This window comes from Panthera uncia (assembly GCF_023721935.1).
Source record: "Panthera uncia isolate 11264 chromosome D3 unlocalized genomic scaffold, Puncia_PCG_1.0 HiC_scaffold_8, whole genome shotgun sequence".
NCBI classification, from domain to species: Eukaryota; Metazoa; Chordata; class Mammalia; order Carnivora; family Felidae; genus Panthera; species Panthera uncia.
The window spans coordinates 490,088-515,282 of NW_026057586.1; the positions used below are offsets into that span (position 1 = coordinate 490,088).

The 25,195-nt window shown below is 58.1% G+C and overlaps 1 protein-coding gene across 4 annotated transcripts in view; it reads right to left on the reverse strand.

Annotated features, from left to right (window-relative positions):
* CTDP1 (CTD phosphatase subunit 1) overlaps window positions 1-25,195 on the reverse strand; it is a 57,280-nt gene that overhangs the window by 18,153 nt on the left and 13,932 nt on the right. For all 4 annotated transcript variants that reach the window (XM_049620311.1, XM_049620309.1, XM_049620310.1 and 1 more), the window contains exons 5-11: window positions 23,404-23,554; window positions 20,902-20,992; window positions 18,964-19,130; window positions 16,646-17,632; window positions 15,121-15,262; window positions 14,341-14,544; window positions 5,672-5,831 (exon numbers count right to left, since the gene is read on the reverse strand). In XM_049620311.1, the coding sequence (XP_049476268.1) occupies window positions 5,672-5,831; window positions 14,341-14,544; window positions 15,121-15,262; window positions 16,646-17,632; window positions 18,964-19,130; window positions 20,902-20,992; window positions 23,404-23,554 (1,902 nt within the window). The remainder of the gene's footprint in view (window positions 1-5,671; window positions 5,832-14,340; window positions 14,545-15,120; window positions 15,263-16,645; window positions 17,633-18,963; window positions 19,131-20,901; window positions 20,993-23,403; window positions 23,555-25,195) is intronic.

Consider the following 25,195-nt stretch of genomic DNA (forward strand, 5'->3'; position numbering starts at 1 on the left):
GCTCACTCAGACTGTGCCCCGGACGCTCCAATACTGCACCCTCTTACCGCCTCTGGGAACACACGCGTGCACTGTAGCAAGTTTAGCCTGATCAGAGTGGATAAGACAGAAAGTTCCGCCTCAGCTTCCGTGGACGCTGTCTTTCCCAGGTCTATCAGGGTGTGTTCCGTGTCTGTGCTCCTGGAGGTGAGCCTGGGGCCCGGGTCGGCTCCTGTACAGACTGGGGGGGCCCTTCTCTCAGAGCACCCTGAGCCGTTGCCCAATATGGTGTGGCTGGGGTGACCCATGGGGCTAAGAGGCAGGGAAGGGAGCCTCCATATGCTTTGGGCCACAGGCTCCTGTCCCCAAACCCTCTGTGTTTTGGGTGCCTACCCCAGAGTGGCGATACAGCTCCATGACAGGGGCTGACCCAGAGCAAAGCCTGGGGGAGAGACGTACATCCCTCCAAAATGAGGGCCAGAGTCGGGGACACAGGAGAAAAAAATGCTCAAAACCCCCACTAGCATCGCTTGGCCTTCCCTGCTGCATGGTGCTGACTTCCATGAACCAACTTCTTCCCTCCCTCTCTCTAAGGAATTCTTTTTTTTTTTTTCTTTTTTTTTTAAGTGAGCCCTAGGCCCAACGAGGGACTCGAACTCACGACCCTGAGATCAAGAGCCGCATGCTCTCCCGGCTGAGCTGGCTGGGCGCCCCCAGGGCCCTGCTGTTCCTGTTTGTGGACCTTAGCTGCAGACCTCACAGGGGGCCAGGGAGGCTGGGGTGGGAGGCTGGGGTTCACCCACCTGGGCCAGCACCGGGGCCAGTGCTGGTTTGTTCTTCCTCCCCACGCAGTGTTCCCTGTGCTTCTCAGACGTGTGCTGAGGCATCACGGACTGGTCCTTTGATTACATATGGCAAACGCTTTGTTTACTTATCTGATTCTGAACTAATTTTGTTTTAATAGGATACTGAACTTTTAACTTTCAAAAATAAGTTGTACATTTTAACTTAAAGGATGGAACTTTTCTACTTTGGAGCCACAGCCCACACATCCCACCATAAAAACTGCTCATCAGCCTCGGAACCGACAGTGAGATCTCCATTCTGCACTTCCCTTGTGTGTTTGCTTAAAATGAACACACATGTGGGGCGCCTGGGTGGCTCAGCTGGTTAAGCGTCCAACTTCGGCCCAAGTCATGATCTTAGGTTTGTGGGTTCAGGCCCCACGTCAGGCTCTGTGCAGACAGCTGGGAGCCTGGAGCCGGCTTTGGATTCTTTGTTTCCCTCTCTCTCTGCCCCTCCCCCACTCATTCTCCGTCTGTCTCCCAAAAATAAATAAATGTTAAAAAAAAAAACACAAACGAACACACACGTGACTAAAGCTCGCCTATGGAAACCCAAGGCTTGTGATGCAGACTCCCGCGGGGGCGCGACGCCCTGCGAGGACTTACAGGCAGAGCACAGAGCTCCATTAACCCTGTGGGTCCTGCTTTGCACAAAACACGAGTGCATTACTGACCGACCACGACCACAACTAAGACCGTGTCACAGCCACACCTGCATGTGCCCCCAAAGCTGGGGTCCTGAGGAGCTTCTGGAATAAAGCTGCTTCATCTCAACATTTTGAAGCCAATGGACAACGTGCCTATTTTATTCAGAATACGTACTTGCTGCCAGATGGGGCAGACCTGCCATCGGGTGGGAAGCCGCTCCTGATGCCCGAGTCCCGCACCGAGCGAAGCATCGAAGCAGAGGGGGAACGTGCTGGTGTGCGGCCTCAGGCTGAGGTCACCACCCGGCAGCGCCCCGGCATCGTGTGACTCCTCCGCCGATAACACGGGTGAGACCGTTCACATGGATGGACACCAGGGTGCACGCATCTCGTGGACTCTCAGGGTCACGTGGCTCCCGGGGACACTCCGCTTAGCCCGGATGGGCCCCCTTTAACGCCCCAGACACCAGCACGCCCATGCCCGAGGCCCCACTTCCTCTCAAGAAAAGGACCACTGTGTACAAGCAGGAAAGGTGTGAGCCCACCGCGCGTGCTCATCAGAAACAAACCTACACGTTCCACAAAACCATGGCCTCCGTACCAGAAAGTAAGGCTCGCCGTCTTATGCACGACACAGAATTGCTGCCACGGCATGAACACGTGGGCGGGCGCGCCCAGCACGTCAGTCTGAACCACAGGACACGGCGAGGTCACCGAGCTTTGGCAGAAAGCGCTGGGTAAACCACGATACACAAAGTATAACCATTGGGCGAGGACTTGACTGGAAACAGAAAGGGGCATGCTAGACATGCGCATACAGCAGTCCCTCCCTCATCCGAGCAGGTACAGTGCAAACCCCCCGGGGACGCCTGAACCCTACACGTGCGTTTACGACACGGCTCGTCCACAAGTCAGGCACAGGGAGAGGTTAACAGAAACTAACGGTAAGACGTGACGAGTGTGGTGACACGCTGTGAGAACAGCTGTCTGAACGCGGCGTGTCTCTCGTAGCTTCCCCTCCCTTCCTTCTCTCGTGGTCACGTGGGGGAGGTAAATGACAGGGGCGTGCGACGTGCCATCAGGCTGCCGCTGACTTTCTGATGCTGTGTCTGGAGTGCGGTGGGACCAAAACTGCGGAAAGGGAGGCCGTGGCTGAGGGGCGCTGCTGTGGTTTTAGGACCGTCTGGAAACAGTAACCGGCGCTGCTGTGGTTTTAGGACCGTCTGGAAACAGTAACCGGAAGATTCTCAGACCCTGGTTTGCAAGGATGCTGGTCTGAAATGCCAGCATGATGTCTGGTGCATGACAAGGACAAAAGCCCAGGGGCGGGCCCTGCAGGACCTAGAGCACTTTGTCACCGGCGAGCTGTGCCTCTTGGGTGACTCGAGCGGAGCTCCGGCAGGACAAAATGGGGGACAGAATGAAGGGGGCCGGGGCTGCTGGGGGCTGGAGATTGTGCCTGGGCCCAGACAGAGCGCCTTTGATGGACCCCCACCTTGGGACACCCTGGCTGCGGAGCACCTGTCCATGCTGATGACAGGCTGTCTGAAGAGCCCCCTCTAGTGGACTAAAAAAATACAACTACAGTGGCCTCTGAGCGCACAGGTGAGCATGGGGGGCATCAGGACACGGTGTGGGTGGTCACAGCGGAGGAAGCTCATGTTGGTCACTCTTATTTACTGGGACCTTCGTTTACTGAACTGAGTAAGACAGCTGCCTGCTGAGGGTACAGAATCCTGCCAGGGGACCTGAGGCAGATTTCACAATTCCTAGAACCTAACTGTATTTGAAGTAAGTATTGGCAGATAAGCCACTAATGAACTGATACGAGAGACATTCGGTTACTCAACTGAACGTTCCTGATAAATCCGAGAACGAATGCACAAAAAGCAGGCCACCCAAGTCTCTAACGCGTACCAATTTCTACGGAAACCAGAATGACGCTGAACAGCAGTCCCCCCTGAATTATCTCAAAAGGACAAGGACCACCGGAAAACAAAAGCAGTCGCACATGTCAGCGGCAGAGACAAGAGCCCCTTCTATCACAAGCAGCTCCAGGTTTGGGGAAGCCGCCCGGGATTCTCTCCAAAGGTTTACTTCAGAGTCTCCTAGGAGCATCACCCTCCCTCCCTCCCTTCGGAGACCTCAGCCGCCGCCTTGCAGCCCGTGACACTCTCTGAAACCTGCGTGTGCAGCACGATCGTCACACATCTCCCCCTTTCACCGTCTCTGCTCCCCGCTCCCGATGGCGAACCCAGATCCGTTTGAGGGCAGCGCGCCTGACGAGACCCGGCCAAGCCCACGTGGGACTCTCAGAGCCTCCGCCTCGAGCTCACGGAGCAAGCAGCCCAAGACCAGTGTCCCCGGAGGCAGCGCGCCTGCTTTCCAGAGGCATGTCTCCCGCCGCCCGACAACGGGGCTCTGAGGCCCGCTCTGGGCACGTGGGTGTTCCAGGAGAAAGGGGCACACGCGGCAACAGGCATCTTCTGACACCAGGGTATCCCTCCTATCAGGGGCACACTCTGCCCAGGACGTCCCCGTGTGGCCTGGCGCAAAGCTGCCGAGACCACCTGGGGCCCCCAGCAGCCGGGTGCGCGGGAAGGTCTCTCCAGCCTTGGCCACGTGCTGGGCAGGAACACCGCCGTACACGGGCACGGTCACGCACGCTCGCTTCCCCGCCGCTCAGTTTCCGACCCCTAAACCCCGCAGCCTCCGGGCCGCCGTGCTTGCCCAGAACCAGGAATTGGGGAAGAGGAGCGGAGGTGGAGTGTGAGCGCCCGAGCGTGGCACCTGCCTCCCTGTGGGGCTCACCAGCTCTCAAGTGCCGGGCTGCTCTGGCCTTTGCCACTTCCTACCGCCGAGGAGCCGGATCGAAGGCTCAGAGGCTCCCTTTCCTTTCTCTCAAAGTGACAGAAAGCTGCACGTAGCACTTTCATTTCACGGTAAGATTCCGACGTCCCCTGACCTGGAACAAGTACCAAAGTAGCCGTCACTACCTAGCAGGTTGGTGTGCGCGCGTCTGCAGGGTGGCTGGGAGGACGGGGGAGGCACGGGCCAGCGGCCCTCTCCCCCAGGTCTCTGTGGGGTCAGCGACCTCCTGGATCGACCCAGTCTGGGCTCAGAGATCAAAGAGTAGCGCTGAGGAAATTCTTCCGGAGAAAACACTTGGGAAACAACAATAAAAGAGCACCTCCACCAGCTAAATATTCAAAAAATGGCCAAGAAAGGGAATCGACACACCTGCAGACAGGCTCCAAGCGCCGCGAGGTAAACCGGCGACGGAAAGGGACGAGGGCTCCCGGTAAGATTCCGTACCGAACGTGCCACTGACGTTCCCCTACTGAAGATAAACGAAAACACACTTCTCTACACGCGGGCCCTCCCACCGGTGGCAACGAGCACGGAGCACGGTGCGGTGCCGGAGCAGAAACCCAGGCGGCCGTGGGGCCGGCCGGCGCACGGCTTCCGTCCCAAGCAGAGGCCGGTTGGGCGTGACAAAGCGCCACGTTCACTTGGACGCGCGACGTGGCTTTCTGCACGGACGCCACCCGCACACCACCTACAGACACACGGAAACCCCGACGGGGGGGCCCGCCCTCGAGGGTACTGGCCGGAGCAGGAGAGCAGGGGTCACGGCGCCTGGGGGCCAGCGGGCCTCAGGACGGGCTCCTTTCAGGGGACGAAGCACCGGGCAGATGACAAAATTACCTGCAGTTTCGGCTGTTTTGTCCCAAAGGGAGATCCTACCGTATTTAATCTCTAATCCAAAATGGATTCACGGCCCTATTATCACTACTCTGACACTTAAGGATCTGAAGAGACAAAAACGCCACCGACGTCGCCTAGAGCCGTTTAGTGGCGTAATAATAAGATCCTACCGTGAACTGCCAACCGTCATCTGTGTTTTAGAGCCCCCGTGACCCGGGCAGGAGGTCACCTCGGATCTCCCGCTGGGCAGTGCAGGCCGCCAGTGGCCCCGGCCCTGCCCGCCCGATGCCGGGCCCTCGCCAACGGCGGGGTCGGGGGAGCGCTCAGGCACCCCCGGTGGGGCGCGGCCGGGCTTTCCAGGGTCGCCGACGCCCCGACGCGTCACTCCAGGCCGCGCCAAATCCGCCAGCGGAAGCGTCCCTGGGCAAGCGAGGGCGGAGCGTGAGCGCGGTGGGCGCCCTGCCCCTGGCGTGCGGCGCCCGCGGGCCTCACCTCTTTGTCCATACTCTCTAAGTCCTCCTTACACAGCGTGTACAGCGGCATGGTCTCTGACATGCTGGGCTGTCGCTTCCTCCCGCCGGGGCCGGGCCGCTCTCCGCGTCGGGTGTCCGGCAGCTCCTGAGCGAGCATCTGTGGTGGCGGCTGAACCACTCTGAAACGAACGTCACAGGGCCCGCGTGAGGAGAGGCGCTTCCACGGCCTCCCGACTCGGAGCTCGTAAACAAGAGCACAGAGGGCGTTTAGTTACGAAAAGCCACCCTGACCCTCCACGGTCCCCGCGCGCTTCCCTCCCGCTGAAAGCGGACGACCCCCCCACCTCCCCCGGCACAGCACCGCTGCTCTTGGGTCCCTCGGCTCAGAGCGAAGGACAAGACATGAAGAGCTAGCGAGCACGTTCCTAGAAACCAGCAGGAGAAGTAATTATCCTCAAAGTAAGGTCGAGCAAGCCGCAAGAGTTTTTTAAAAAAAACAAAACCAACGCGGCACGTCTCTCTATTCTGCCCAGAACAGAAAGAACGAGCTGCCGAACTGAAGACACAGGCTGCGGGGACTGAAGTCGGCGCACCGTCCACCCGGGCACCGGGGAAGGCGACCCAGCATTCCAGCCGCACGGTTCTGCCCATCAATCAAACACGAACACAAAAGACCAGTGAGCACTTCCAGAAGGCTCTTCCCCGGAGCCGATCCCAGGCCCGGCCGCGCAGCGTCTCACGGCGCCCTCGGCACACGCATCCGTGTCGGCGGCAGGCCCAGAGCACGCGCTCTCAGGTGGGCCACGGCCCCGAGACGGGCACAAGGACACTTCCGACCCCACTGTCACCGCCCAACACGTCCGCTCCCTGAGACACTGACGACGCGGCCAAGCCTCCTGATTTTGAAGAAGACGCGGGTACGACGTCTAAGCCACAACGCGGAAAAGCAGCCGCTGCGTGTCTAACGAAAGGGGGACTTGTTAGGGACAGACACGAGGACCTGACACCGGAGCCTCGCCAGTGCCGTCCACACCACGCTGCCCGCCGCCCACCCTGCAGCCAAGGCCCCCGGGGCGACCGCGGGAAACGGCCACCTATCTTCCTACTGAAAACAGCCACGTACAGTCTCCCTTTGGAAAAGCAGTTGCAGTTTTAACCAGGGAGCGCCGGCCGGCCTACCTCTCGGGCGCTATCCCTCGAAAGGGGGTGATTCTCTTCATCACGTAAGACACCGAATCGGCCAGTAAGTCAAGGGCCCCCAGCCCCCAGGGCGTCTCCCCTCAACGACACGCCACACGGGAGGCGGCAGAATTTCCTCCTGGGTTTCCACCAAAGGGCGGAGCACAACAGGCAGGTGCAGAGGCCGGTGGGAGCGAGAGAGTCACAAAAGTGCCAGACAGGCCATTCTTAGCGTTATGTTCCTTTCCCGTTTGGAAAACAGCTAATACGTCACAGCACAGCTCTTTTACTGCGGTAACATGTAATGGCTCAGTTTCGTCTAACGTGGTGAGGTCTGGTGGACTAAACCCCCAGGACGGAGAGCTCCCTCTTCCCGACCTGCAAGGCCCCCACGCCGTGCTGCTCGCAGAGCTCCCCAAGAACGAGACCGTAAATGCAAGAGGAAATGAAACACAAAAGATTCACGGTCTATTCTGAATCACAAGTTGACTTTACTCCCAGGAAGGCAGCTGGGCCTCTGCCATCCTCCTGGGGGCGCCGGCAGAGACCCCCACCGGCAGGGGAACACAGAGAGCTGACTCGAGGGCTGACGGAAGAGGCCCAGGAGCCAGCGACGCAAAACACCAACGGGCAGACGCAAAGCCCAAAGAGTGGCCTGATCTCTCCAGGAGAAACCCACAGAGGGACCCCCTTGCAGAACAGGAAAGCTTCAGACAGTCACTTGCTCTCCCACAGGCCAATACCACAAACCATGCCCCCGTCACTGGTCTCAGAGAACGCAGAGTGTGGGGTCAGGATCTTCCTCCAGGCACCCCCCGACTATGCAGTGTCCGTGGAGACCCTGGTGGCTGGGGCCAGGACAAGTAATGAGACCCTCACCCCAGGCTGGGAGGTGTCAGAGTCAGACGTTGACGTTCACCTGGTTGTAACATGAACACCCACCCGCCCTGTGTCTGTGGCGACCCTGGGGGGTGACCCCAGGTGACCCTTTGGCCCAGGAGCAACAAGGACCCCAGGCTCCCCACCAGGGACAGGTGCGTCCACCGTGCTGCCGGAGCAGAGCCAGGGGGAGACAGCCAAACTCGAGGTTTGAGTAAGGTCAAGGCTCTCACAACGTGCCGTGAAACCACCCAGGCTTCAGCTGAAAATCACTCGTGGGGCGCCCGGGTGGCTCAGTCGGTTAAGCGTGACCCTCGGTTTCGGCTCAGGTCACGATCTCACAGTTCACAGGATCGTGCTCCTCGTCGGGCTCTGTCTGGGCTGATGGCCTGGAGCCTGCTTTGCACTCTCCCCCCCCCGCTCCCCTGCTCGTGCACTGTCTCTCAAAATAAATAAATAAACTTAACAAAAAGAAAGAAAGAAAACCCCTTGTCCTCCCAAGAACAGCAAGACCTCAAGCCGAAGGAGGAGGACAGCCGGGGAGGTGCACTCTGCGGGGGCAAAGGTCGGGGAATCTCGGGCACGTGGGACAGCATCGCAATGAAAAGGCTTCGACAGGCCGCCAAGCGCTGGTCACGCGGCTGCAGGAGAAGGCCTGGCACAGCCACCGCGGCCGGGGAAGCGCCATGGGGCAGCGTCAGAACAAAAACGCGCCGATAAATGAAAATTTAAAACTGCACTGGACGGGCTCCACGTCACGGCAAAGGGGACAGAGCCTGATGCGTAAGAGAAATGGCTCAGTCTACACATCAGGGAGAAAACAGACTGAAAAGGAAGAAAGAGCAGCCTGAAGAACACGTGATTCAGTATTGGTGTCCAGGAGCCCAGAACAAGGACAAACACGACAGAACTGGAAAAGTCCTCAAAGAACAAGGGCTGGAAACATCCTAAATTTGGGCAAGACATTAAACTTCCAGATTCGAGAAGGTGAGTGGATCCAAAAAGAACACACCTCCAAATCCACATTAAAACACTCCATTGTCAAACTTCTTATTCAAGACAACGAAAACACTCTTGAAAACAGCGAAAGAAATGTTACCGGCCAACAAGAGAAACAGAATTCGAATGACAGGCCAAAGTTAAAAAACCACATGATATGAGTACAGATGAGGCATCTGGAAAAATTTAATATCCATTCAGGATAAAAACTCACAGAAGAATGGGAAGAAAGGGAAATTTCCCCCAATTTGGGAAAAGCATCTACAGAAAAACTACAGGTACATCATACTTAAAGGTGAAAAACGAAATGTTTCACCTTAACATCAAGAAAAGGCCCAGGGTGCCTGGGTGGTTCAGTTTGTTAAGCGTCTGACTTCGGCTAAGGTCACGAGCTCACGGTTTGTGAGTTCGAGCCCTGTCTGGGGCTCTGTGCTGACAGCTCGGAGCCTGAAGCCTCCTTCGGATTCCGTGTATCCTTCTTTCTCTCTGCCCCTCCCCCGCTCATGCTCTGTCTCTCAAAAATACATATGTAAAAAAAAAAAAAAAAAAAAATTAATAAAAAAAACAATAAAGAAAAAAGGCCCAAATGTGTGCAGATCGAGGGAACAGGTGGGGAACCTAGAAGAGACCTGCACAGATGTTCCTCGACATCTGACTCGGGTGCCAGAGCGGCAACAAACCTGACCCCCACCCTAAAATCTCACACTGTGCACAAACTCAGAGTGGATCATGGCCTTAATCACAGAACGTACAACTATGAAACTGCCAGATCGAGACACAAACCTTCGGAATCCAGGACCACGAAGAGTCAGCACACTTGACAGCTAACGTGTAATTCATGAGAAAAGCTGATAAATAAAACCTGATTCAACAAAATGAAACTGCTTCCGCTCTCCCTGACTCTGCAAAGGTACAGAGCAGGAGAAAATACCTTCGGGTCTCACAGTTCACAAAGCTCCAGTACCTAAAAAATACAGATGATTAAACGCAACACAACAACCCAACTGGAAAATGGGCCAAAGACACGCACACTTGACTGAGGAAGCCGAGTCGGGACAGCGCGTCCCTTGAGGGCGCACACCCGTCCGGCGGCCGTGGTGACATACGGCGTCTACACCACAGGCCAGCAGCGGTGCAGAGACGGGTCTCTCCTGCTCTGCCGGTGGAACGAAGGCACCGCTGCCCCCAGAGGAAACGGGTTTTGAATAAAACCACACGCTCCGCACACAGCCCAGCAGCTGCACCCCTGCGCGTGGGTCCTGAAGAAAGGGACTGAGCAGACGCAAAGGTTGGGAGCAGCCTTCCTGGCCAGGACCCAGGCTAGACACACCCCTGCTGTCATCCTCAGCAGGACGCTGCAGCCAAGAGGGGAAAGCCAGCAATGCGGCAGCAGTGGAGATGGATGCGAGTGGGGGTCACGTACACAGTGTCTGTGTGCGCCACACCCCAGGGAGGGGCGGTGAGTGGGGTGGGGGGGGGTGCGCTGGAAGGGGGTGGAAAGGGGAGGGGCGTCAGGGGCCCCCTGCCGGTGGAGGTTCTGACCATGTCAGAACAACAGCCAGGCCAGTAGGCCGTGAGACGGGCCTACAGGTTTGCAAGATGCCGGGCAAACTGGGTGAAGGGCACACAGGGCCGCTGTTACATCTCACAACTGCCTGTGGGTCTACAGTGACCTCAAACTACAACTTCTAATAAAAAAACCCCAAATGCTCACAACTAACAACACACCTTAACGATGGGTAAACAAAAAGGAATTCAGAATTCTGGCCCCATCCCTGCAGGGAGGGAGGGAAGGTCTGACGACAGCTTGGCGAGCGCTCCCTGCTCCTCTGTGGTCCTGGCTGCCCCACCCCTGCCCCAGACCAGGACTCCCCTTCACCGCTGCACCCCAGGGTCCCACCAGGGTCCCGCCTGCGGAAGCCTGAGGTAGACTGCACCCGGCAACCAGACGAAGCCTGTTCTTACCCCACGTTGTCCCTGAGCGCTCTGCACACGGGTATCTCACGGGGGAGAAGAAATGCCCTCGCGAATGCCCACAACAGTGGGAGAGCCCCAAGGAGCTCTGACCTCTAGGCGGGTCCCCAGCCCAGATCCAAAAACATCAAAACAAAGAGAACAGACACCCACAATCCTCAGGGCCTCAGACAAGTGCACGGAGCGGTGTCCGCGCCCACAGCTCCAGGCGGCCTGTCACAATGGGGTCTACGTGGGGCTCCAGGCTCAGAATGGCGCCGAGCCACCGATCTCGGGGCCCTCCTTCTTGCAGCCCTGGACACACGGGTGCAGGGGGCCCAGAGCCTCAAAGGGGCAGCGGGCAGGGGCCCCACAGCCCACGGTTCCATCTGCGAGGACTGGGGGTGTGGATGTCTGGGTGGCCGCGGGTGCCGAGAGGATTACGGACACAGGCGTGTGGGGCACAACGCGAATCAAATAAACAGGTCTCCATGGAAAGGAAGACCTTACTCTACGGCCGCAAAGACGAAACAACGCATGGGGTTGTGAGCAACCCCACAATGCCCGTGAGCGCATGTGCCCGGTCCCCTCCTGTTCCCCTTTCCTCTGAGTTCTAGACTGCTGCTGAGATGGGCGTCACCTTCCCTGTGTGTCATTTCGCCAATTTTGAAAACAGAACTATCCATAAATTCTACCGACAGTCATTATCTCTAGAATATACGGTTTCCTACACACAAAAAAGGAAGTACAATTGACACAAGGTGACAAGAGTTATTTAAAAAAGCCTCAAGCTGCCCCTGATAGAATCGACCACAGCAGGGTAACATGTTGGTCTGGAAACAGCGGTGCTTCCCACCACCCTTCCGTGATTAATAAGATTTAATGGTCGCTGTTAATAACCTTCTGCATACCTACACGGACTGGCAACGACTCAGTTAATATTTGGCAGAAACCACGCTTCCAAGTTCAAAAAAGAAAATTTCACCAAGAGCCACCTCTGAATAAACTACAGCTCAGTGTGTTTTCCTCCAAGAAGACGGAGCTGAAACGCTGGTTTTTCAGTCATCTGAAACTGTTCACACAAGCCACACGCACGCGTCAGAACAGAAGGGCAGCTGTGCGCTGCTCGACCGTCAGCGTTCCAGGAGAGCAGCGTTCCGCTCTATTCACGTTCACTCCCCACCTGCACGTGCGCTCAGACAACACCCCGTCACTTCTCCCACGTCCAGGATTTCCTGGCATCCTTCCACTGATTTCGAGCAAGGCTGAATGATCCCCAAACCGTTCTGAACTTAAGTCTGAAACGTTCCAAACGTTTGTTGTCTACGCTTACAATTAACTCAAAGGTTTGTTGCTGAACCTTCAACGGCACGAAAGGCAGGTTCTCAAGAACAGGAACTGTTCACGTGAACGTCGGTCGGTCCGGCGTGGATTTCAGGCCTCCTTCCACCATGAGATGACCGGAAGCTGTGAGTCAGGTGCTGTGGACGCTCTCAACGCACACGCCGCCCTGTGACGCGCACTACAACTCCCTGCGGAATGTCACCCACGAAAGGAACCTGAACCACACGACCATCCCAAGGGCGGCATCACGCCTCTCCAAGGAGGGGGCTCTAGGTGCTTGACGGAGGCCCACAGCTCGTAGCCCGTGTGAGCGGCACGGGCCCTACCGCTCCGCTCGAAGTCAGGCGCTAGTCCTCCGAGGGGGCCCAGTGGGGGGCTTCGCGGGGCGGTCTCGGGGGGCTGTCACCTGTAGAGCCCACGAGGAAGTGCGTGGACACCGAAGGCTGAGGCCACTGCAGCACAGTTTTGAAGACAGGACACACCCCCACCCCAGTCCCATGGTCCACGAACCCCCAAACCCGACTCAGGACCACCAGCCGTCCAGGGTGCAGGGGAAACACCACCCCTTGCAGCCCATCTTGGCTGAGCCTGGCAGTGGAGACATCAGTACAGAGGGTCACAGCACTGCCTGCGAGAAAGGGTAAGAAACTCGGGCACGCCCCAGTGACGTTCCCCTCACCCCGCCTGCGTAAACGCCTTCTCCCCAAGAAGCGTGACGCGGGGAAGGCTGGCACTACGGCATCCCACAGCCCCACGGACTCAGGCACGGGGCCCAGACCCCACCTTCCCACCCGCCATGTGCCTTCCCACCGCACCCCAGTGTCCTGCACCAGCACGTGCGGTTACCAGCACTGACGTTCACCGGGCGTGTCTCAGCACCAACACTCAGCAGCGTTGCTGAAAAGGCCCCGTCCCAAGTCCCAGCTGTGCCGACAGCTTCAAACCCCAACCTCTGCCCCCGCAGCCCCTGTGTCTGGCTTTGCTCCACACAAGCTGGGCCACCGTGTCGGGGCCTCCCAACCACAGCTTCCAGGACTGTTCGCCGTCAGCAGGAGGATCAGACCTGTAAGAGGCAGGCCACGGGCCACCACACGATCCGGGGCACACGCCCCAGGGGAGACGCTGGCTAAGGGGGCGCAGAACCGTCTATGCTCCTTGAGCAGAACGAGTGCACTCGGTCCCGTGACCTGCCGGTCAGCACGGAGGTGGCCACCTGTAAGTGGTCTGCCAGCTGACTGCACGGAGTCCTGTTCTCCTGCCCCCCCCATTCCTGCCCCAGTCTCCCCTCCTGGAGCGTCCACTCACACCTGCCTCCACCTGGACCGCATCTCTGGTGCTGCTTTGGGCTGAGGCTCCCCTCAGGCCTCCCTGGCTGCCCCCGACAGCTCCGGGGCCACACGTCTCTCGTGCTGCCATGCTGGCTTCCGGCCGAGCTGGCACCACGGTCCATCAGTGTGTCTAACGGCCTCTGACCAGAACTTTATCAGAAGCACCTCTAAAATCTCCGCTAATCCCATCCCTGTCTTCAGGCCTCCTGGGCCCCGGTGTCCACCTCGGACCTCACGGGAGTGGCTCCCTTGACCTCACCTCTGCAGACCTGTGCCCGCGTGGCCGGGCCCGACGCTGCCCTCCCCAGATGGCCCCCATGGCCTGGCCCGACACCAGCCTCCCCAGAGCCTCGACAGCGGCCTGAACCCCATTGTCCTGCACACCTGTCAGGCTCCTTTCAAATGGAGGGACCGCAAGAGTGGGGTGAGCTCACCATCTCAGCAGTAGAAACGAACTCTCGCGACACACAGAATGTGCCAGCGGGCAAAGAGCATGTCCTGAATCCTCAGACTTAAGACAGGGGAGCGCAGGACTGACCCAGTGAAGAGTCTCCCTCCGTTCCCGTTTACAAGCAGCTACCACCTCCCTCACTCAGATCTTGGCAGGAAGCAGGACCAGACACCAGGGGGTGCCCAGAGCTGGCTCCTCCGCCGCCACCATGGGGTCGGGCTGGGGGAGGTGGGCCAACGTCAGGGCGCGGGTCCAATCTGCAGACAGAACGGCCTGTCGGAGACAGCAGCGGGCAAATGTGAGAGCGTGCCTGGGGTGCGCAGAACCTCTCACCGGCTAGACCCTGACCCGACCTGTTCCAGGGTCGGGGACCAAGACGGGACAGACTGTGCAAGAGGCCGATGCCACAGCGGGTGAGCCCAGCCCCAACGCAGGACGGAGCAAACCCCGACTTCATGTCCCGCCAGCACCACTTTTGGTCCACTCTCAACGTGTGCGCGGTCTCAGGGGTCAGAGGGCCGCCTGCTGCTGCACGGCCGCCCCAAGCTCACGTACCTGAAGGAGGAGTGTTCCGTGTGGACCGCCAGGGAGCTGGGGGGCCCGGGGCCCACAGCACCTTTCCGGATGAGCTTGCCCGTGTTGGCATCGTAGATGCGAACTTCCGGCCCAGACTGGGCCCTGGGGTGGACGGGCGTCGGGTGGAACAAGGCGGTCGGAAGTGCACCCTGCCTGTCGGGAAAGGCTGCGGGGCCGTCCTCCCTGCAGGACCAGAACAAGGGCCGAGAAAGCACTGGAACAGACCCAAACACCCAGCAACCGCCGCTTAGCGGGGCCGCAAGCGAAAGCCTATGCCCGGCACCTGCCTGGAACCTCAGCCGGGGCCTGCGGTCCCCACCCCCCTGACGCCCGCTTCCGAACTTTACCCCAAAACAAGCTCAGGCACAGAACAGGAGACGTTTTCTCAGGCCATTCTCGACAAAACAGGCCTTCCCCCTGCAAATGCATAGAAGGGGCCTCTCCTGCAGCACCACCAGGCCCGGCAGGCTCCCCTCTCCCCGCCTCACCATCCCTCTGCCGCTAGCACGCCACTGGCACTCGTGAAGCCTCCACGTGGCTCACGACACCGCCCCAAGGCCAGGAAGGAAATGCAGGCAAACCGAGCTTCCCTGCTAAGACCTAAGGCCGCGTGGCACCGTCCGGACAAAGAGCGCGGGCAGCGACTCTGCACAGCGCGTGCTCGGCAGGGCTGGGAACGCCGGCCTGGCAGCAAGGGCCCGGCCTGGGTCGTGGGGACCCCAGGGGGAGGGGGAGGCGGGTAGCGGGCGCGGCACTCACCTCTGGGCCCGGCCGTAGTCGGCCCTGAGCGGGAACAGCTGCTCCTCCACTCTGTCCCAGCGCTCCAGGCAGCTCCACAGCCAGTCGGGGTTGACCACGTGCAGTTGCCCGCATTCCTGGGCCTGGCGCACCTTCTCTGTGCCTGCGGGGGGGGGGGGGGGGGCAGCCTGACACTCTAGCCTGGCCGCGGGCAAGGGGCAGCCCTGAATCGCTCTGCCTGCCTGGCACAATCAACGTGTCTCAAATCCGGGATCTCATTGTCCGTGCTGCCGGCCCCTGGCCCGCCCCACGAAGCAGGGGCCTGCCGTGGGGTCTCGCTAGACCCCCTCACCCCTGCCAGGAGGCGCCCATCTGTTTCCGTGGGGAGTTTCCCACTGCCCCCGTGACCTGCAGCCAGCTGCCCAAGGACTCTTCCCTGAGACCGTGCACTTGACGTGTGCAAATGCCCCCAGCTTGCTGCTGCAGGAACGCTGCCCAGATGCCGTTGCAGCTGCGTCTCGTCTCCGCTTCTCTGCTGGATGCTCAGGGCCCCACTCAGCACCCCTGCACCTGCTGTAGCCCAGGTAGGGCAGGCACAGCCGGGCTGAAGCACGGACAGGCCAGGTGCAGGCTGGGAGGGAGGCATGCAGCGTCCCCCGACGTGCATGCAGCTGTGTCCCTGGAATGGCTAACAGACAGCCGGGACACCTGCTGCGCCCAGGCAGGGGGTCCGGGCTCGCTGCACACACGGGGTGCGGGGGCTGCCATGAGCCGGCCCCCCTCCCAGGTAGGACCTCCCAACATTTCACACCAACACGGAGCTTCCTTCCATCTGCCCCTTTATGCGACCGTCAAACAGGATGTGATGCACGCAGGGACAGAGCTGGCCTGATGGGGAAGCCTGCCCCGTGGGTAGGCCGCCACCTGGAGGCCCCGGCCTGGAGCATCGGGGGCGTCCCTGCTCAGAAAACACCATGCTGCGGTCTGTGAGGACCGTGAAGAAACGGTAATTGTTTTGTTTTTTTCTTTCAGCAACCGGGTGGTTTTTCCTGACTCCGCCCATTACTGGGGGGGAGAGGGCGGGCAGGGAGGCCCGTTTTGTTGGCTGAAATTCCTGCAGCCTGAGCGTCTGAGAGGGACTTTCCTACGACGACTTCAATTTTCACTTTTTGGGTTTCGATCCCTTTTGACTTACTCGGTTCCCGCCAGAACCCGTGTCCGGTTTTCAAACCCAGGCTCAGTTGCCCTCTCACCCGCTGAACCGAGCACCCAGACGACCGGTAACTGGGCTCCCCTCACGCTCACCTGACTCGCGGGCGCCACCCACTCCAGAAGGAGCCAGACTACAGGGAGCGTGTGGCGGTGACCGGGAGGCACACGCGCACAGCACACACACACACAATGCCACACGGGCACAGAAACAAACTTCTGAAAACTCCCCACGAAACGAGCAGACGTGCTCGTTCGAAGAGCGGTCACCCGAGACCGACGCGGACGCGCTCGGCACCGGGGGCACCACGGGCAGGACTGGGGCACGGGCGCTTACCTGCCCTCGCAGCGATCAGGTGGGTGGCCCTGTCAGGGTCGTCGGGGTCAAGCACCAGCTGAGTGAGGATCTTGGCTCCAAGGGCTGTGGCGTGGTAATGCTCCCGCGTCTTCTCGATGGGGAAGTTTGTGGGGTGCAGCCCGCTAAATATTATGGCCACGTCTGCCAGCACCCTGCTCTTGAGCTCAGGGACGATCTTGCGTATGTCGGGGGGTTCCTGGCTGTCCCCGCGGAGGTAGCGGTCGTACTTGGCGTAGTAATCAGAGTGCACCCGAGCGAGGATCTCCTCCAGGTAGACCAGGTGGTCGTCCTCATCCGTGTCCTCCTCCTCTTCCTCCTCCTCCACACTCTGGTCCAGGGACTCGCCTGCCGTGATGCCCGACTGCTCGCTGTTCTGCGATTCGGTCTCGGCCTCCTTCCTGTCCGCAGAGCCCCCGCCCAGCCCGCAGAGGCCGTCCCGCTCGTCCTCGTCCTGCGCATCCAGAGGCTCGCCCGGGGCAGACTCTCCACACGGACTGGCTCCTGCAGGCCTCTCCCCTCCCGGACCAAGAGGGCCTCCCCGCTGCGCCACTTTCCCTGCATCTCGTGAGCCCTGAGGCCTTTCCAGGCCCTTCCTCTCCCCACTTTCGCCTTCAGAGGACGACTGGGCGTCCGACTCGCTGTCACTGGAAAGGTCAAAGTCCAGGTCACCACCTGCCGTGCCCTGAGCGGGCCGCTTTTCCAGCGATGTCCGACCATGCGGCTGAGCACATGCTGGGGGTCCCCTGCCATCAGCCAAGGGGCCATGGGTGGCGGGCCGGGCGCCTCTGTCCTCCTCCTGCCCAGGCAGGGGCCAGCCCCCCCGTGGGGAGACACCCCCGTTGAGCTCCCTCGTGGGCTTCCCAAGGCCGTTACTTTGCTCGACCCCAGGGATTTGCCGTCCCTCCTCGGTCTCCCTGACGGACGGAGCGTGTTCCGCGACGTCGGCAGCTTTAGAAGACTGAGTCACTACAGGTGCACACAAAAGGGAAGGGGACCGGTATTTAGCGTTCGCTTGTCAGAGCAATGGCAGTGCGCCGTGCGTCTGCTCTCACCACGCTTCCAACCTGGGCCCGGCAGCCTGTGGCCTGGAAGGACCAGACAGCCGATATTCCAGGTTTGTGGCCATAGGTGGCCACTTGGTTTTGTTTTTTTTTTTTTTTTTAATTTTTTTTTTTCAACGTTTATTGATTTTTGGGACAGAGAGAGACAGAGCATGAACGGGGGAGGGACAGAGAGAGAGGGAGACACAGAATCGGAAACAGGCTCCAGGCTCTGAGCCATCAGCCCAGAGCCTGACGCAGGGCTCGAACTCACGGACCGTGAGATCGTGACCTGGCTGAAGTCGGACGCTTAACCGACTGCGCCACCCAGGCGCCCCTGGTTTTGTTTTTTTACAGTGGTTTAAAAACATACAGAACACTGCCGGTTTCCACGCTGTGGGTGGACGGCCCGTGGGCGGCACCCCCAGCCCTGCTCTGGCCGCACCATCCCATCTGTGCCCCACAGGAACGCCCTCAGGTCCCACCTTCTCCTGGCCTGCACCGCCAGCAATCACTGCCCACCTCAGAACATCTCATGAACTAAAGATCATCAGAAACACTTCCAACCAAAACTCTGGATTTTCTCCAGACAGACTCTGGCTTCAAGCTCACCAGACAAGCGAAGCCGTGTGGCACCCTGAAGGCTCTGGGCCAGGGCACGGCACCACCCACCAAGGAGCTGGAGGTGCTACAACCCACAGCTCATGCTTTCCAAGGACCGCGATGGCCAAGTTCCCAGCGTCCTGCTTGTCTTCTCAGAAACAAGGATGGGGCATCCGGGGGGTCAGTCGGTTACGCATCCAACTCCTGATTTTGGCTCCGGTCACGATCTCGCAGTTTGTGGGTTCGAGCACCATTTTGGGCTTTGTGCCAAGAGCATGGAGCCTGCTTGGGATTCTCTGTATCTCTCTCTCTCTCTGCCCCTCCCCTGCTCACGATCTCTCTCCTCTCTCTCGAAAGTAAATAAATGAAAATATTTAAAAAAAAGAAAGAGAACCAGGATAACAAGTCTCAGATGTACTAAACTAAGCAAATTCCTTAATCTTTATTCAATTAGGAAAATATTTAGATTAGTGCTATTTAAAAAAAGAAACCCAAGTGGAAACCAAACATTGGTTTGGTTGTCGGTCTCAACTACTGAAATACAGACGACAACAGAGCGAATCTTGGACTGACAGCAGCCACGGCAGAGACGGGACACGGGATACACGCAGGGAGGTCTGGGCTAGCTACTCCTCTCCCGACCAGGTCACCCACCTCTCCTCCTCGCCTGGGACTCCCGTGACCCAGAGGGAGCATTGATGTCCCCTGTGCCCTGGAAGTAGACATATTTCTTCACGGTTATGAGGTTGGGGGCAAACTTCCAGACATCTTCCCGGTCATCAATAATGCACACCATTGAGTCTCCACAGGGAAAGAGATTTCTGGAAGTAAAAATGCACCAGAACTAGCACACTTTACAAAAAATAATCAGAGTCATGATAATCTTTTCTAGTAGCCAGTAGATCACAGATTAATCAGAGACAGCCGGAAATCGCACTGCAGGACTTTGGTTTAGCTCCTATTTAAACTCTCAAAGTTCCCAGGTGAAGTCAGATGACAGCAGCTACACTTTCTCCACCGTCTGTGACGTTCCTCAAGGCGGAGCCACGGCGCAGAGAGGTTAGCGTTTGGGGGCCGTGCCCCCATCCTGGGCAGCCGGCAGACACTGCACAAACGGCCACGTCCCAACACATTTACAAACGCAGGTTAACGAGCCAGTGGCCAGCGTGCTGCTGCCCCTCCACAGGGAAAGGCTTCCAGGTCAAGGCGGGAGGACATGACCTTACAGCTCAGCTATCTGAAACAACGGTTTCCTGCAGCGCGCCTGCGTGGTCTCTTTTTGAGTCCAAAAATACTATTAGAACGCGCGGGGTCAGCAGAAACGTTACCAAGGGTCCTGGTACCCTCACACAGCCTTATTAAATTCTATTTCTGTCCCCAATTCTGAGCTTTGGACAAGCTCGGAGGACTCAAAATTCAAAGCGAATTTGTTCTTGGATCTGGAAATAAACTTGGGGGGACTGCCTCCCACCATTCCGTTCTCTAGTGGCTGACGGCTACAACCACCCAGGTACGCACGTTCACGTGTCCAAAATTATTATTACTCGGAGTCTGTTTCCCGTAGGTAAAATATATGGCAGCTAAAATAATGACAGAGTTGATGCTTTCTGGCACCCGTAACTCTAGATGAGGGAGATAAAAACTGGGAAGAGAGCCCTGCTGCCTGCACCTCCGTGAGCCACGTGCCGGTCACCTGCCGGGGAGGGAGTGGGCCACCTTTCCCCAGTGCTGCTGCTGTAGGCAGCCTCCCCCCCCCGAGTCAGTCACTGACAGCACCGCTCATTGTCCTTTGTTTTCATCAGTGTGACGCTAATTAGCAAACACAGTATCTGTTTCTGAAAGGAGTGCTCATTCTCCTCTTGGCTCCTACGGTCTCGAATAGGTCTGGGGCGGCGGGGGGGGGGGGGGGGGGGGGCTGAATCTGAAACACGGAACACTCCGTGAGGAAACCCAGCAGTGGCAGCGAGGCCACGCTGCCACTGCCCAGGTATCCTTAGGGAGCAACATACAAGTAAACAAACTACAGCTGATGCCATATCGTGATGGGAGGGCGGGGGCTATCTTTCCGGGGAGAAATGGGCCAAGTCCTGAAATGTCCAGGAGCCTTTGGATGGGGTGGGAGCGCCCGCTCTAAGAGCAGAGAGCGGGACAGGCAGGGGCCCATGGCGGTGCCGGGAAGAGGTGGGAACGTGACTCCAGATCTGACGAACCAGCAGGACTCGCAGCGTGCAAGCCCCTAAGGAAATACCAGCCCCTCCTCCTCTCAAGCTGTGGTGCCTGGGAGGGCTCCGATCCCCTGGCTTGTCACCTCCCTCGTCCCTCACGTCCCAGCCCTGTTCTCAGCTGCCTTCCCCAGACCCCCGACTTCTGGGGCCCCAGCCAAGCCCCACGCCAGGAGCCCACCACTGCCTGGATGCTCGGGGAGTGGGGGGAGGCAGGGTTGTGGTGGTAAGACAGCAGGCTTTCTGAGTGCCATGGCGGGGGGCGAGGGACGAAGGAATGGGGGGAATAAACCCAGAATCACGGGTCTGGTGCTCTCTCCACCACAAACTTCCCAGTGAGCCCCGGAGATGAACACAACCAGGTACGTACCTAAGGTTTCCTGTTTTAGAAAATGGGTCAATACATTCATCCCTCGATAATATTCGATGAGAAAAAAGCTTCTTCTCAGGGTCTAAAAAGCCTTTGGAAAGAAAACAAAACGAAGGTCAGACGTGTGAGCCGCGAATGTCCTGCTCTGCAGGTGGTGAAGCCCCTACTGTGCTGTGAGGACAGCAGGGACACAAAGCGTCACACACGGACGCCAACCGCCCTCGTTTTTCCTGGTAGGACTGTGATTCACTCGCGGTTCCTTTTACTGTGTTTAAAGGCATGGGTTTGTGGAACGTTTACTGAATCTAACACTACCTGGAACTTGGCTGAGAACAGAAGATGAACACGGCTCAGCAGCACGCCCCGGGGATGCTCGCGGTGCGCGGGGGCGACAAACACGTGAACACAGTCCTGCGGCGTGTGGGGCGCCGGGACTGAAGAGTCCGGCTGTGCCGCCACGTGCAGCTTCCCCGCACCTTCGGCTGTTCGCGAAGCAGTGAGCCAGGCGCCGGGCGGCTTCATGCCCATCCGGCGATATGGCCGCGCCCTCTGGAGACCCTTTCAGGGTGTATCCCCTCATCGTTGTGAAGGCAGGCACGGCAGCCCACCTCCACAACTCGCTGTCGGCCGGGACCCCAGGACCACCAGACACACCCCATCAAAGCCAGGGCGCCCCAGGGCCCTGGTGTCTGCACCGCGTGCCCCACACCGCCGTGCACAGGGCCTTCCACATAGCACTTAAAGGGTTTAAATCTGTGCGTTTATGAACAAACAACACTCAGAGAAGAAATGTTACAAATGTACATCCTTACGAAGTAAGAAAAACGTAAGTCCCATACGAACACTGATGTCACTCAGTGGCTAAACCTGAAGCCTCTCGCAGAATTACTGGAATCTCTACAGTAAGTGAAAAGCACCTCAAACGCTTAACACTTTTATCCGAATAAAAAGAGACGTATCCTAATCACACTAAAAACATACACCCTGTGAAAGCGAGAACTTTCAGAACGTGAAAGGTGACAGGAAGAGGAAGGTGTAGAAACCATGGCTGGAAACTGGTGGAAAACCACGGCAGGGCCCCAGCGGTCTCCCGCCAACAAGCAAGTCCACCCACCCGGCCCCAGGGCCTGCCCGTGCCAGCGTCCTGCCCTCTCAAGGCTCGACCGCCTCAAAGCCACGTGGGGCACTCGTCCCTCGGGCCACGGGCTTCCTCCCAGGGCCTCTTGCGTGCGCGGTGCCGTCGCCGGTGCTGGAGGCAGCCACGCGGTGACTGTGGGTCCCCCGGCCTCAGTGCCGCTCGGCCGAGGGGCTCTGCACCCGTCCGTGCGGGGACGCTGGCCCACGGGAAGGAGAACTTCCTGCCACGTCTCTGGATGTGGACTCTCAGGCACAAAGCGCATGAGGCGCAGAGGGCGCAGACGGCCCGAGGCGGGCCTCGCTCTGGAGGGCTCGGGCCCCCGGGAACATCCTCTGGACTGCCAGGGACGCCTCCCCCAAGCCCTTCTATTTACACCGGTGTTATCTTCTCTACCCCATGCAGGTCCTCCTGATGGAGGTCCAGAGAGATGCCAAGACTCCGCAGGGGAAGGGCAAGTCGTCCTGTGCCAGGAGGCAGCCTGAGGGGGGCACCCGAGGACCTAACCGCTCCTCCACCCGGGGTGCTGGTGCTCACTGGTACGAGAGCTGCACGGAGTGGTCCCCCACGTTTGCATCTCAGGAAAGTTCCTTCTTGCACGAGGAAGGAACTTCCACACACAGCCGATGCGCTCGTGGTAACAACCTCCTCCGGGGCGCTAGGTGTAGAGGAGGATTCGGAAGTCACTTCTCCGTCAACAAAGACCAAAACCAACCCGTAAAAATATTTCCATTCGGAAGTACTTAATTTGGCCACGAAGGTGCTGTGAGCACCTACAACGCAGGTGCCAACGTCCACGGTCGGTCAGGGCGGACCGGGCCCCAGCTGCCCCTGGGCGGGGTGAAGGCCGGGCCCGGGGCTCCGCCCCCAGCCAGACGGGCCACTGGTGGGCACCACCAGGGACACCTACGCACACACGAGGCACACGCACGGCCAGCACGCAACCACTAAGCTGCACCAAGACGACAGGTTAACACTAAGTCACCACGTCATTCATTTACAAATAAGAGACAATCGTTTTACCTGCGCTTAGAGCGTCAGTAAGCAACACGGCTCCAGAGGTATTTCCAAACCAAAACAAAAACACCCTGAGAAGGCTTACGTAGCAAGTTTCTACGTTTCCACACAGCTGCAGTGCTGACCAACCTTCACACCAGCCCGCGGCGTGCGCCTGACCAGAGCGGGGGTGGCCTGCCCATTTGGGGAGGCAAGAGCTAGCTCGGGGACTGGAAAGGAGCCTGGGAGAGCTTCGTGTGTCCCCTCGTCTTTAAGGATGTCACCGAAAATGAAGAGAGACCTAACCTACTGGGGACAACGCCCACGCAACGCGTGAGTCGGCACGGGTGACCGAGGACTGAGCCGCCCACCTGCGATGGTGTGAGCGTACAGCCGGCTCCCAAACGTGAAGACGTGTAGCTCGTACAGCCTGGCGATCTTCTCCAGAAACTCCCTGCAGTGCGGACGAACACGCGTGTGCAGCATCGGCTCGCCGCGGCCCAGCTGGAAGTGAAAGATACCCTGGAAGAACAGGCGTGCCCGGTGAGAAGGCAGGAGGCGCCTGGACGGCACCTCCGGACTGCGACCCCCGTCCCCCGCGGTAACCGCCCGAGACACTGTCAATGACGGTCCCGGCAGCGGACCCACCCACGTCGCCGCCTGTGATGAACCGCCACGGTCACCACGTTCGGCAACCACGGGCTTCAGCGGCGTCAGCAGATCCTCGCACCGTTTGGACCGTGGTCTTTGTCTGTTAACAGCAAAGCAAGGATCTGTGTCCTCAAACCCGAACACTTGCCAAGTAGCACGGCCACGGCGGATCACTTAGAACAGGTCTCCAGTGATCCGCGCATGATGGTCCTCCCCCCCCCAAGTACTGATGGGAGTAAACCAAACAGTCCCACGGAACTTAGTCTGGCTTGGTGACTGCTTTAAGATACGGGTTTACTAACTTACAAATACAACACCAAACCTGAAATAGTATTTCAAACCACTTTTAGTAGATAGGTAAGATTAGTAATGCCAACAAGTTACACGCCATTAATATACAAAGAAACTTATTTTCCTTAGGAAACTAAACGTTGATCCTTTCAATTCCTATTTAGCATTAGTCTTCTCAGATAACTCTGAAACACTGAAAACTAAAAGTAAGTGACCCTGGGCTTACTTAACTTTTTACTAGCTGAAGTAACTTAGCTTAACTAGCTTAACTTTTTACTAGCATCAAGTGGTCAAACCCTTCATGAAGCAGCTGTTCTGTTAAAACATTTTGGAGTATGGAATTCTAGAAATCACATTCCGTGTCCTCCACAGGTGCATATAAACGTCCTTAAAAACACAAGTTCAGATCGCCAAAGTGAAGAGTTAAACACATCTTTCTAGACGTCACAACAGGTGCGCGGGTGCACACCTGAGTGCTGGGCAGAGCCGGCCCGCAGGTAACCTGTGGGCACAGGTGGGGGTGGAGCCACGGAGGCCAGCCGGAGCTGAGGCCCGTCCACGTGGATGGGAGGAGACCTTCACCTTGCAGATCACACAAGCTGAGGAACAGGCATGTTACGACGAGTTTAAACTGCTGTGAAATGAATTAAACGTGCCGACTTCAAAGGCACAATGAAGCCCAGAGCCGGCTATGGCTGCGTACACACAAGCACATATGTGCAGAAACTACTGCTTTACGTAAAGTTCTCCGACTCTTTTTTTTTAATGTTTATTTCTTGAGAGAGAGAGAGAGACAGAGAAAGAGAAAGAGAGAGAGAAGGGGAGGGGCAGAGAGAGAGGGAGAGACAGATCTGAAGCAGGTTCTGCACTGACAGCAACCAGTCCAATGTGGGGCTTGAACTCACAAACCATGAGATCATGACCTGAGCCAAAGTCGGACGCTCAACCGACCAAGCCACCCAGGCGCCCCTGAAGTCCTCCAGCTGTAAGATAATTAAGCAGAGTTGTTATGAATGAAACAGTCGCAGAGTATTTACTAACGCCTTATGCTGCACACAAAAGTATATGGTGATACGAGATGTTAGATAGTGAAAAAGTGCTAATACAACTAAAACGTGTGCTGCTGGGGCTCTTGGTGGCTCAGTCACTTCAGCGTCTGACTCCTGATTTCGGCTCAGGTTATGTTCTCACGGTTCGTGACTTTGAACCCCATGTTGGGCT